The 15,031-nt window shown below is 36.1% G+C and overlaps 1 protein-coding gene across 1 annotated transcript in view; it reads right to left on the bottom strand.

Annotated features, from left to right (window-relative positions):
* Positions 1-15,031, bottom strand: part of CDC14A (cell division cycle 14A) — a 65,651-nt gene that overhangs the window by 28,329 nt on the left and 22,291 nt on the right. Inside the window, 1 exon segment of the mRNA XM_033000810.2 lies at positions 9,382-9,461. Coding sequence (XP_032856701.2) covers positions 9,382-9,461 — 80 coding nt within the window.

The raw sequence follows: 15,031 nt of genomic DNA, 5'->3' as shown, positions 1-15,031 counted from the left end.
AAGTCTTAACCGAGTTACACTGCCTAACAGGGAAGAGCAAATAGACTACTAGTTTGGATTTCATTTACAAACTCTCATTTTGATGCCTGATTACAGATGTAATTAAAAAATATCCAGCTATAATTAAATTTAAAATTACTTAACCTCAGTTCTGCTACTATGAAAATAACAATTTCTCTTTAAAAGATGACAGGATATCCCAAAGCAAAACATATTGAAGTGGTAAGAGACACCAACATAAAAGCAAACACCATCACCAAAAGAATAACAGCAACAAATGCATTGTGGAAAAAAGAAAAATTTCTTTGCGTTTTAACAAAATTCTGCCTAGGCAGATTATTTTCTAATCAATCATTAAAGAAATCATTTACAGTTTTCTATCTTACCCAGAGTGCTAAGAACTGCAGTTTATCAGAATAGCAAAATTTTAGGTTTCAGCCAGATACATCTTTAACCTATAATTGATGCAAAATTTCAATCTTTCACTGAAAACTTTCTTTTTTTGATAGTCTACTTGCTGTAAGTAATATGAAATTTGCTATACTGATAGGCTCCTTCAATCCCAAGTACTTTAAGGACAGAATATTCTCACCTATTCTGTAAGAGCAGAATAAGTACAGCAGTTATGAACAAGCAGTCTTCATAGAAAATGTATTTAAGAAAATTAAAAACTACAATTTTGGTAGTGTCATGTTTTAGACACGTTACTCTAGAAAAGCTTTCAAGTTACTAAATTATTAAAAAATAATTAGTCACAGTGTTTTAGAATAGGAACTTTAAAGTGTGAATAAATCTTCAATATCCAAGTCCAACAAAGAAGTTTTTCAAAACGAAAAACCATGAAGTATTTTCATTACATTAGATAAGCAGAGCATACCAAAATTATAAAATGTAAACCTTACAGACAATCCATTTTTGACAGGGGAAAGTTGGGTAACAGATCATTTAAGCACAGAAGCATTTTAACAAACAAAAAGGTCTTCTGAGCAAAAAATCTTAAAGCCCCAATGGGAACACATACATGGCAGAAAATCTTTAAAAGCTGTAACAGTTTTCTGAAGGGGCTGACAGAAACAACAAAACCTAAAACAATGCAAGCCACAAAATTAAGTATTTAGAGAAATATGAGTGGAAGATGTGATTGTACCAGACATGTTCTATATTACATGTTATTTTGCTGTAACAAGAATATAATTTTTTTTTAATCTACATGTATATAACTACTTCAACTGAAAAGGCATCTGATACTGCAGAACATAAAAACAATACTCATGAAAAAAGCCACATAATCTCTAATCCATTAATAAGAAGTGCTATGAGAATAAGAAAGAGAAGGGAGAGGAGAGAGGGCAGAACGACATTGAACTTGACCTAGATGTATAAGATAAGCCTATCACAATTCCAGATGTACAGTATTCTTAGCTCCAGTTCCCACAGACAGCTATAGCTATTACTAGTGAAGTACACAAGGATGCTGACAGCTAACATCTATTGCCTACATCATCCGTGCCTCAAACATCTAATTTCTGTTGCTGTGCATATAACGATTAAAAAAACAAGCTCTGCTGACACTTGCCATCCACACACAGTGAAATAATAGAAAGACTGAAAGCTACGAAAATTCCAAACAGGCAAAGTTTTGGAACGGACAAATAAAAAGCTGTATAAACTTAATCCCAAATTCCCAGAAACACCAAGAATAGCAGTATTCCGATGTGTTTTTTTAAAAGAGATGCAACACACTGAGTTAGCATCTGAAAAACTCACACCCCCATCCATCATTTGTGGCAGAATGTGATAATGTGACCATATGAGATGGTAAACAAACACTAGATATGAATGACAGTACAGCATGGTAGTAAAATAACACCTGGAAGCAGCAACTTATTATTACCTAATGCTTTGAGGGAAAGCACAATGTTTGATGAACCACAGCAAATACTGAGCATATTATCTCAGACCTTGACATAATCTCTCTGTTTCTCTCCCTCTGCACCTCAAGTATGTTCTGGTAAGAAAACACAAGGAAATCATAAAAGTTTCTTCCATCATAATTTGGAAAACAAGAAAATGAAACAAAATCTATGCACTTTTTTTTTTTTTTTTCCTTAAAGGCACAGCCATTTTTATTTTAGCACTCCCAATCCTTTTCAGGGTAAATCCAGGAATATATATATATTTTCTTTCATAGTTCCCAAAAGTATAACTGGCTGATTAGAATTAATTCCAGATGCAAACCCCTTTCTGAAACTTTATTTTTTTATGCTCAGAATTTTAAGTGAAGCTATCTACAAATACTAAATTTTAGGTGTAAGAACAAAGAAATTCATCTGACAGAAGTTTCACGTACAATCCATGAGGAGTCTGCATGCTGGATCCATTGATATAGTAGAGTGATATCTGAACTACAGATAAGAAGACATGTGCTTGTGGACTCTGCATTAGGAGATGAAACCCAAGTTACTAGTTTCAGAACACACAGCAAGCAACAAAATGCACTTTAACAGAGCTGCTTTAAATATTAAAATAATATTTAAAAAGTAGTTTATTGATGAAGCAAAGTGACAGTGTACTTACGAAATGACGATTTTATATTCAATCTTTCTATCGAATAGATGATTTCTTATTATTCCAGAGAAGTGTTAGTATTCCTTTATAGTTTAGGCAAAGAGCATTTTGCAGAAGTATTAGAGAGGACAGATGCTTAATGCCACTTTTACTGCCAACTACATGTCTAGAAAGACCTTGAAACACTCAAAAGGCAAAGATTATGGATTTATCATGATCAGTTTTCCTGAATGTTTTAAATAAATCTTTTTGTTTAGAGGGAGTTGTCTTAGATTTTAAGTCACTAATTATTTTGATTCTTTGTGTAAAGCAAAACAAAAACAAATCTCCCCCCCTCAGTCACCTCAATGACTTCCTACAGTCTGAGGCTGAGTCGTCAAGTTCTTTTTCTATTCCAGAGAAACCAGTCAGAACTCATGTCAAGTCATTAAGAAGCTTTGAAAATATTTAAAAAAACTAGTTTGATCTTATTTTCTGAATCCTCCTGAATTAATGCATTTACTGGAGAAAACTAAATAATTGAAAATTAATCCACAACAGCTAGTCCAATTTCATCATCCTTTGTGTCAACCTGTCTTCCTACTGATTTTGTATAAGTTTCCAGATCGTGGATAAAAACATTGGATACTATCAGAACTAGTACTAACCTTTACAAAAATCCTGTTGGAAATACAGCTCTCCTCATACCACACTGACTTGAGAAGTCTATACAGCACTAGATCCACCAGCATGCATTTTATTTCTACTAATGACAGCTATATTTCAAAAGTTTTAGAGCAGTAATTAAAAATGCTAATTTTAGCTTGCACAAAATGCAATAGATTCTAAACGGGCCACACTTTGTACCCCAGTAAAATCAAATGCAAGCACTAACAGTTATGAGGAAGAGCACTGTAAAGAAAAAATACCTTTACTAACCTTGAAGAAACATAATTTTAGATTAAATGAAAGTTAATTCCAGACATGCTTTCTATTTAAACTTACTTGTCCCCTTTTGTCCACTGTACACAGTCAGCATCATATCCTACAGAAAACTAATGTATGTGCTTATGTCTAGGACAGTAGTAATTTTTAACTTACTGGGACTACTTGTGCTTATACAAAGACATTTAGGCGTTTTTACTGGTGGAAAGCAAGGTATTTGTATTTCAAATGTTATGTCTTTTTGTTCAACTTGTAAGTCTGTGTTTAAAAAAGCACAGAAGAGAAAAGAAGATGTCATTTCATATCAGAATAATGGAACAGAGCACCTACAGACATCTCCTGCACAGTTTTACAGTGTGAGCACTCTGATTTCTGTTGCTGATCACATGTTTCATTACAGTATTCTTCTAGTCTTTTATGGCCAAATGCATAACCATATTGATTTTCAGTGTTTTACCAACTATTACCTGATAGTATTCTATCTGCATTTGAAATTAGAAAAATGTGAATATTTCTATAACATACAAATGCAATATTAATTTGAGCCAGCATTACAGAGCTGCAAATCCCATATCAGATTCCAGTTATTGTCGCTGACCTCAATACTGCATAACGCTTTCCCTTTCACCAAACCTCTAAACACTGTCAATAACAAAATAGCTTGTTTCCCCAGCAGTTGTCAATAAAGAAATAAAACCCAAAAGCTACGAATTGAGATCTAGCTCTGAAATTCATGTCATATCTAGAGACTGAACGCAATAATACTAAAATAATTTAGTTTTTCCTCTTTAATATAAAGATTAATACAGAGTAGTTTGAAGTAAGAATCTAAAACTTAAGTTTCACAATAGGAATGGTATTTGTGATGATTTAAAACATCGTTAGCACCGTTTTCTTAAACAGAAGTGAGAAGACACAGTACAAGATTTTAAAGAGACTAGAGCATCACCAAGTGACAGTGAATCGGCCAAAAATAAGATTAAAGTGTCTCAAAGATGGTAGTTCCTTATCCTCCTGCTTTAGTCTTTCTGTTACAAAAATAAAACCCAAAAATTTCCATGTCTCTTCTAAGAGGGGTAATTCTGATTTCCTTCCTCCCCTGAACAGTATTTGCTGAAGCTGTCTTTAAATGAAATACCAGCTGAAGATCTAAGCCGATTAAGGCTTTTTGAGGTCACTGAGTTAGATGAAAGTAGATCAGTTTCCCAGTGATCACTTCATGTAAACTCCATAAAGAATCTGACAATCCTGCAGCTTCTACCTACTGAAAGTTGTCTATTTTTTTGCCAAACAGAAGACACTTCAGATATCAAATTAATTAACTTGTTAAATAGTCTGCAAGTAAAGCTTAACTGATCCTTGCTCACTGAGGAACTCTTGCACTTGATTCAGGGATGACCTATGCTACAGAATTTATAGACTATCTAAGTTCCAGGCACCAAAAATAAATTCAAGTCAGTAAGTACTGAACAGCAATGATTACTACCTCAAATTATTTCCTTCCTAGACCTTAGAATAGAAGGGAAGAGGTAAAGCATCTGGGTTATGTTTTTCATTGTCCACAAAAGTCATTTTAGTGCTTTTCAAGACACTAAAAATGCGGAAAGAGTGCAAACTTTCTTGTAACACCAACTTGTTTTTTCACAGTGTAGCTTGATGCCAAGCAGATATACCACCTAGGGCAGTGCTACTACTTCCATCGCAGATTTACTTGCTTGAGCAAATAAATCATGCTGTATTTTGCACCAGAGATGTCTCAAGCGTCTTAGAATGGACAGGGGGAGAAAATAATCTTAAAGGTCTTGGAAAAGCAAGGAAGGAGGAATAAACTATTTCTTCCCCATTCCCAGATAATCTAGATTGTCTCATTGCAGGCCCTCATCAGATCTACTTGCCCTTCTCAGCCCCAGTAATTCTTAAGCTCCTTATGTATCTACTGCAACCTCTCCCTATGAATTCAATTCCCAAATATCCCCTCCCTATCAGACTCCCCATTTTTTACCTAGCCTTCTATCTTGTCAGAATTCTTCCAGTTTATTTCCTCACTCCTCTTTGTCTCACCTCCCGTACAGCTAGGTTACTGTCCTGGGTTTGAGTGAGTGGTGGGGTTTTTTGGTAGCAGGGGAGAGGGCTACAGCAGTGTCCCCTGTGAGAAGCTTCTCGAAGCTCCCCTGGCTCCAAGTCAGACTCACCTCTGCACCAAGGCCAAGACAATCAGCTGCACCTCTGTGATAATGTATCTAAGAAGGGACCTGGGAAGAGGAGTTGGACTTGTGAGGAGGAGTGAGGAAGAGTTGCAGCAGCTGCGTAAACACTAAGGTCAGTGGAGGAACAGAGGAAGAAAGGAGGGGGCAGGTGTCCCAGAGCAGAGACCCCCCTGTATCCTGTGGTGAGACGGGAAGATGGCTCCCCCAGCCATCCATGAAGGTCTGTGGTAGAGCAGACACTGATTTATGGCCTGTGGGGGCCCCACATGAACAATTAAGGTGACTGCGCCCAAAGGCAGCCAGGACTCTGTGGGAAGAAGCAGCCTTGCTATTGTAGTTCAGCACTGGGAGGATTGCAGCAAGCGGGGGTGTCCCACGTCTGGAGCAGCTCGGGAAGGGCTGCAGCCGTAGGAGGGACTCCAGTTGGAGAAAGTTGGTGTCTCACGCTAGAGCAGCGAGGGAAACGCTGTGGCCCATGGGAGGGCCTCAAGTTAGAGAAAAGTTGTGGAGGACTGTCTCCTGTGAGAAGGGAACCACACTGGAGCAGGGGAAGGAAGTTTCAGAAGTTTCCCCCTCTGAAGATGAAAGAAGTGGCAGCACTGATTGCACCCTCCATTCCCTTACCCCTGTGCTGCTGGGGGGAGGTGGTAGAGATATCGGGAGCAGAGCTGAGCCTGGGAAGAAGGGAGGGGTGGGAGTAAACTGTTTTCACGATGTGGTAATGGTTCCCACTATCCTACCCTGTCTGTTAAGTGTTGTTGTTAGTGCCTGTAATAAATTTACGTTCCTTTTTTTTCTTCCCCTAATGAGTCTGCCTTTTGCCCATAACAATAATAGGCCATTTGCCCCTCTCTGTCCTACCTTAAATCCCAAGCCTTGGCTTATTTTCTCCTTCTCAGAGCTGGGGAGGAAAGAGGGAGTGAGCAGCTGTGTGGTGCTCAGTTGCCTTCTGAGCTCAGACCATGACAATTACACAGCCTTCTTTCCCAGCGGGACAAACTATACTGCAGGTAACAGAATCTACTTAGGCTCTCGTCCAGTGCCAAGACCTGACATAGTCCAAAGAAGCTCCAAAACAAACTCAAGCGCTTTCCAGCCCTATGCCATATAAAAAAGAATGCTCAAGAAATCAAGATGTCTCATTCTTCTAGCAAAAGCTCCTAACACTATATTCCTTCTAGGAGTAGCAAGGCCCTCATCAAGATTGCCTCCCTCCCATCCTTTAAAATAGCAAAAGCTTTGCATTAAAAAAAATAAACAAACAAAAACATAACAAAACCCATCCGCACCACAGGAAACCCACCATAAAAACCCCACAACCTCCCAAAACCTTTTGTTTTAGGCAATCATTTATCTCCCAGCAACCCAGGGTTTGAAACACATGGACAAAGTCTGCAGAGGAGTTACATTTCTGAAGACTCCATATATTTATTGCCCTTTTCTCCTGAAGCTGACCAATGGAATGAAATGATTATTACTTTTGTAATCATTTCAACAACCCAGACTGCAAAAACTGAGTAGTCCCTTTGCTGGTCATTGTCTTCTTCAACCTTTTCAGTTAGTATTCTCTCCCCTGGGAAATATGAAATGCTCTTTGTATAACACAAAGTTATCTTCAGAAAATCTTCTTGTTTCTTGTGTTTTTTGAACCCTCCTTTCCTTATCCTAGAGTAGCTAACTGTTCTATTTTGGAATAGAATTTTATGAATTCAAGCTCACAAGGATTTGCATTGAATAACTGTTTAACACTTAAAATGAAATAGTTTCATGTCATTAGATTTGTTACTGCGGTTCTTAACAGCTTCACAAGAAATCACATAGCCAATTACTTTTACTACTCCCTACCAGTCAAGCAGAAACAGTGGTTTTTCTTACTATTACTATCATCATCATCATCATCATTATTATTATAAGGAAAAGGCTGTAAGGCAAAGGTCTATAGCCTTTGGTTTGAGATAACAGGGTCAAACGAGACTGTTCTGCAAACACACTATTCCTCCTAAGTTTTCTGTCTTACAATTTTTGGGATCTAACTAAGGTTCCTCATTTTGTCAGAACCTCTTTTCTACGCATCTTAATCTTTACTTTGGTAGGGGACAAAGAAACCCAAAGACATAGCAATCTACTGTAATTCCAAACAGTAAATTTCTTTAATTGATGAACAAGATACAACTATTCTCAGGTAACATACATCTCCACTACTAAGAATTTTGTTTTTTAATCAAGTCTTGAATAAACTAAGCTTAAGATTCTGAAAAATTTAAGTCATTTAGTATTAAAGGCTCTTACATGAAAGAAATACTCCTGCTGAAGCTGAACCACTGAGAATTATATGAAAGGGAGAATCAGGTCTTTTTTTAGACTCCACTAAAATGCTACATAGTAATCGCCAGAAAGAAGGGAAATATTTCAGGGAAATATTTCACTTATTGCTTCCCCAAAATGATCAGGAGACAGAAGAATGTATTGACACAGTTTCTGTGCTCAGAATAATACAGCTTGCTTCAAAGAACTTCTTGTAGCAATTTTCCAATAGCTGAGCCTTCTGTAAATGGAAAGGACCAATGTAATTATTTCAAACTGGAAGAAGATCAAGAAACAAAGAATATAAAAGGTGGAGAAAACTATACATCATTCTTTAACTTAGATCATCACTCCTGTATTTTATATAGAATTTGGAGACGTTGAAAACAACTGACGTTAAAAGGAACAGATTTCTTAATGCATTGTACCAAATATTTTTTACAAATAGCTGAGAAAACTATGGATATCAAGAGCTCAGTAGATGTCTTGGGCTTTGGAGAACTATCAGTGACCAGGTCAATGTATAATCTCTCTGGCAATAAAAGCTATAATTGATTTGATACTTTTTTTTAAAAAAAATATGTTTGATGGTTTAAGATTTCATAGTCAAACTGGTCTTTACATCCAAATCTACCATCCCAACAGTTTATACTGTATCTGGCTGCTGTATAAGCTCTAAGAAGAGACACAATCTGATCTTCCTTTGCTGAGTGGCTGTAGAATCAGATGAATTTGATATAGACAAGGTAGGTCTACATTTACAAATGCACTGGCTGACAGTGAACACTATTTCTAAAATGCCGACTCCCTTAAAAAAGAGGATATTGACTTTACAGTTGCCTTTTATTGCCAGTGTTTGCATAAGAATAGTCTGAGGTATTTTCATTTATAAAGCACAAGGGCATTTCATGGTCCACACCATGAAAAAAATTTGGAAGTCTCTTTAACAGGTAGGCATGGTAGCTAAAACTCCTCAGATTCAAGTCTCAATATGACCTTAGTACAGAGAATAGAGACAGATTGATACAAATTATCCATGATTCATTGAAAACAGAAAGGCAAAGCAATTTAATAACTTGAACATAAGTACTTGTTCCATAAAATAGAGAAAATATAACAGCATAAAACCCCTTTCATTCATGTAAATCTAGCTGGTTAGGTACTTGGTGATCTGAAAGATTTGAATGACTTCCAAGTAGTAAAACACAATACATGATGAAGAAAAGTTTTAACTGCTAAATCACAAACATGCTAAGAACTATTTTCATAACCTGACAGTTTGCAAGACACCTTTTCTGGGAAGGCAATTTATATGAAAAATTTTTATTTAGTAAATTCCAAAACATAAAAGTTAGACCCATTTCTCATGTTCACATACCTAAATGGAAGATATGGTGGATTAGATCCAGACAAAAGTGTTCTGTAAGCTTCTTCTGGTGTTTTCTTCAAGTATATTACCTAAAAGGGATGGGAGGAGAAAAAAAACAAAAAATGACGCCTGAGCCTCAAAAGTCATTAACTACATGCAAGCTTCCCCCAGCCCACTAAACTCCTCAGAATGTGTACTATACTCCTTCATAACCAACTCCTATGACATTTATAGGCCTGAAAAGGCATACCTACACAAAGTAAAAGATTCTGAAATCAACAGAAACTGTGATTTCTGTTTTGTGTCATTTCCCTCCTTTAAAAAAAAAAAAAAAAAAAAAATCACATAACCACATATTGATGCAACTGGGAGACTTTAGGACTGCCTCAATGCCACACTAAAATGAAACATAGGCATCTATACTAGTTCTCTGTCCAGCTTCAGATGAGTCAAAATATTAGCACAGCAGCTGACAAAGGAAATATTTCTCCACCACAGCTCAATGGAAGGTTTTCCAACACAAATATTTTTTGATTCCTACCTGTCAATATCAAATTACTAATTAACAAAAATATCCAATTCAACAAGCTGAACCTGTTACTATGAGACCAACATATAGTTAATGTAACACCCTAAGCCAAGGCTCATTCTGGTATCACTGAAGGCTATCAGCTGCACTGGCTTAGGTAAGAAATTAGAATACAACCATATCTTGTTGCATTTCAATTCTATTTGTACAGTAAAACTGGTCCTAAAATAAATCTCACTTGGAATACATATTAAATGCATTATTTACAAAAAAAAAAAAAAGTTATCCAGTTTGGACTGGTATATTTCATGCATACAAACATGCTTTGTAAACAAAGCCACACATTTTTTCTAGTCATTTCCCCACAACTCACCTTACAACCAGCACCTACATGGCTACTTTTTAGGTCTAAACACATTTATCTGTTGAATATAAAGTATTCTAATAATTCTTTTTTTAACCAAGACATAGGCTAGCTCCTGATCTAAAAGCTTTACTCAACTTTTGACCTTGAGTACATTAGAATACAGGTAAATGCTAGTCACTCCCCGAGTATCTGCAATATGCTTTATGTCTAGAGTCATATCTCAAGTTAGTGGGACTCTTGGTATCCTGTAAGGTGTCAACACAGTACGTAGATTTTCTTGCATTTCTTCAAGCATAGAGAAGGCACACAGAAAAGACAAGGATAAAACAAAAACCAAAAAATCGATTCAAGTAAAGCAGGCTGAAAAAAACTCTGCCATAACATAATGAAAAGAGGGTCCAGAATCATCTCTGGTTTTCAACTACCTCTTTCACTGCTTTGAACAACTGGTCTAATTTTGGACCAAAACTCTCTACACAAACTGATTTGCCTTCAAAATATCAATTCCCTGACCTGGAATTGTATTTCAGTCTCAGTCTCCAATGTTGCTGCTCCACTCATCATAGTCATACTGATAGCATGAATCAGTATAAATCACTACCCAAAAAAGAGGAAAAAACCCCACTTATCTTGCAACATTAAATCTTAATATAGCAACAATATTGCCGTCTCATTTCTCAAAAGTGCCCATATTACATGTTTCTCAAAATTATTATCCCCATACTTGCCTAAACTTCCATATTCCACCTCACCTTAATCTCTGAAAGCAATGCATCCTTTCCACCATCAAAACAGACCACAATTTCTATATTAAAATCATTCCATTTATTCTGTGTTATCAGAACTATTGTTTCTAACTCAACTATTGGATTCTTTGCTATTCGAGTCAAACCAGTGATTACTAATATTGGAACAGATTGAGAAATTTACTTAATGGATATATGTATTTACTTAATTCAAAAAGTAGAAGGGCCCATTTCTTTTTCTTTTAAAAGTCCTAATGGTCAGTCTACAGCAATGATCGCTCACTAATGGCACCAACTTCATACCTTCAAACCCTGCAGCACAGCAATGCTATTCTACTTTCACAGATATTTGTAAAAGATTCTGTTAGTCTGTGAAAGAAGTCTCCTCTATAATTCCATTATAGCACACCTCATCACAAAGGTTTTACATTTAAGAACAATATATCCTGTGCAAGAGATTTTGGTGGGGGGGTGTATTTCAGAGAAAAATACAGATTTTATTGACGTTAATTGACATGAATAATCACATCAGTTAGCCTATATTTAAATTCCTAAATCCCTACTTATAATCAAAAAGATCTTTAGAGGGTAGTTCAGAGGACTTCAGAGAAATATCCGTTTCTATCTTACACAGTTAGGGAGCCAGAAATCTGAAGTAGGGGCAAATTTGTGCTATATTAATGTTTTCCCAATGCTGTAGTTTTTGTTTCACAGAAGTTATGGTACTTCAAAGCTGCCTCTGCTCAAAGACATGTATACATGACATTTTGAACCAAACACTGCTAGATGTCTGTCCACAAAGCTCGTAATAAAGACACCAGGATGGAAACAGGAAAAAGGTATTAAGAACACAAAGGGAAGGAGGAGAGGGAAAGAAACATTGAACAGAGCTCCTGGAAAAACACAAATAGTACAGATGTCAAGAATAATGCTGTAACTAAAGAAGGAAGGATACTGAAGTGGAGGAGGAAACACTACAGTACATGTCTTCAGTACTTAGAAAAGCAGTGATATCTATTAAGAAAAACAGAGGAGAGTGTCTTCTGACTGATCTTTATCAGTGAAAACTCAGCAACTGAAACTTAGCTTCATTTTTTAATCTAATAAGATGAATCTTCAGAGTTCTTTCATTCTGCAACATATACGAAAAATATAAAAAAAAAAAAAACAAGCAAAACCAAAACAAACCCATAAAACAAAGAGCCTGCTGTGAATAATGTGTATAAACTGAACCTGTACCTAAGAAGTAATGAGTAAAAGCCTTTTAAAAAAAAAAAAAATAGTCATCACTTTCCAGATAGTAACTATTCCCTTATAGGACTTGTCTTACAAGGGACAAAATTCTCCTCCTTATCCCCACTGTCACTGGTATAACTCATATCATGTGGTACTGCTGCTACCTGTAAAAAACAAATGTAGCAAATACTGAAAATTTTGATTTTTTTTTTTTCTCTGACATTTCCATTCTTATGTTCTCACTTCCTGAATAATGATGTGGTTGAAAGATAAAGCTCTCCACAGCTGGGACACTATACAGGCACATGAGATGTAGCAATACTGATCACATACACACTGCCAAGAAAATCCACACCATACATCCTAAAAATTTTACAGAACAAAAAGGGAATTAGTATTTTGCAAGTCTACCTTAACACTCATCCACAATATTTCAAATACAATTTGGATTCATCTTGTTCCCACCCGCACCTGACATTTTTAGATTAGAAGTATATGCAACAGATCCACTCTAGGAGCTGCTAAATTACCACAAGAATTCTGTGAAGCCAATCTAAAGCAATCTGAAGAAAGGTGTTGCTTTAAACAGCAAAGAGGTTGTACACACTGCAGTAACTGCAAAGCCTTTATACTTGCTGACCCTTCAAGGGAGAAATTATGGATTTGAGCAGTAGTGTGATACGCTTAGATTACAAGAGAACAAACAAAGCTTCAGGTGCAGCTGAGAAGTCTAATTTATGTTTTTAAATTAGGGAAAAAGTTTCCTGCAAGCAAATGACTGAGCATGCCACGGTAGTTTCCTTTACCCAGACATTTGCTGTGATAAAATTATAACGTTTAAGAACTCAACAGCTTTTCTACCTTATTGGCATTACAGAAGTCTAATAAAAGCTATTACTACCAAAATACGCACCTAAAGTAATTGTGAGAAAGAAATATGACCAGACCATCTGCTATCGACAAGGAAAAGGAAAAAGAGCTCACTAGATCTCTTTTCAGACTTTGTCACAGTATGAAAGCATTATGTTTCACCAGAACTACTCAAAAGTCAGATTTTGGTCCACTAATCAAGTTTTGGTCTTTGAAGAATTGCAAGAGAGAACTACTGCTTGTCTTCTACAAGGGTAGGATTAAAGCTCTAGGTTTACCAGAAGCAAATGTCATACATTTATGTTCTCTCTTCTCCCTGCCCCATTTCTCTAGAAGCACAAGAGCAGTCACTGGTAGCATTCCTCCTGCTCTTCTCCCCCAGGGAATTCAAACCTTACTAGATAGCAGAGTACACAAGCAGGTAGGCATTCCTCAGTTTCCAACTAGAAAAGAACCATAAGAAATACCTTAAGAATATGGAAAGAGGGACCCAGCCCCCAATTCATCCACATGTTATCAGACAGGAGAAAATACACTCTCCATGATTTTTCCAAGAATTAAATCTTTGATGACAAGTGGGGAGTTCATGTAATCACTTCAGTATCATTCAGTTAAACCTATTCCCTCTCACCCCCTCTCCCCCAGAAACTACTAGGGACAAATTGAGTAAAACCAGACTACTTCAGCTTCGGTATGCATGAAAGTACTTGTAATACTATTTTGAAACAATTTCTAAAGACAGCTTGTTTTGTTTTGTTTATAATTAACTGTTGTGGAAGACTACATTAAAAAAAAATTCCAAAAAACTAAAGTAAGTCTCTAAACACATGAAGGGAAAGCAATGCAATACTAGCTTCAAAACATTCTCTGTGGAGCCTGGTAAGACTTTGCAAAACTTAGTAGCTCCCTGTTTCTGACATCACTGAAGAGTCTGCATTGTAGTCTCTGAACTTCTCTGTAAGATCAGAGAAGCCTACATCATCTTCTGTTCTTGTAACACTTTCAATATTTTTTTCTTCTCAATATGAATTTTATGACAGAAGTAAACTTTGCAGAATTCTTAAGAACAAGAACAATAATTTAGCAACTGGACATGATTACCCCAAATGTATTGAAAGTCCATTGTCAAAACTGAATTTTAGAAAATGCATCTTCCTGAGATGCAGTTTACAAACAGGCAAGCTATTGCTAATACAGTTTTAAGACTTAACTTTCACTTAAACTTATGACTCTCTTATTAAAATATTTCAGTACAACATGTCTAAGAAGCTGTTCAATGGAACAATCTAAGTTGCATAATCACCACTGGAAATCCATTCCTAGAACCTGATCCACTGTTTTCCACGTTTCATTTTACACTGAATATTTTAACACCAGCACAAATAAAACAAGCCTTCTCAATTAACTTTCACACACTGGTAGAGTTCATAGCTGTAAGACTTTCTGGCCTCGGAAAGCTTGTATAATCAAAGAAAAGACATAAAATCTAGACCACCTTAAATCAAAGAGTATCTATATTTCTGTCAATTTGGATATTTGAATTGTGATAGATCAAATTGCCAATTGCATGCAGTTCTTTTACTACACAGTATGATTAGAATCCATCAGGTCAGGAACCATCTTATCACATAACCCAAGAGTGTACATCTACTGCATCTGACTAAACATAGCATTTACAGGTAAAACACTCCAAAAATACAAATATTTCTTAAGCATGAAACAATATGTCTAGATTACAAAAGCTAAGCTTCTGCAGTTAAAAAACAAAAATCAGATTATTAGGTAGATGATAAATAACTTTTTCGAATATGTAAATATTCATTATATGCATTAATATCAATCACTATAGGAGAAGGTGAATGAATGCCCATAACACTTGCAAGTTTAGGAATACACATGTGTAGAAATAAT

The sequence above is a fragment of the Tyto alba genome, unplaced genomic scaffold (assembly GCF_018691265.1).
Source record: "Tyto alba isolate M040663 unplaced genomic scaffold, T.alba_DEE_v4.0 Super-Scaffold_1000006, whole genome shotgun sequence".
NCBI classification, from domain to species: Eukaryota; Metazoa; Chordata; class Aves; order Strigiformes; family Tytonidae; genus Tyto; species Tyto alba.
Note: the sequence above shows the minus strand (reverse complement) of the source record. Positions and strands in the feature narration are given on the sequence as shown.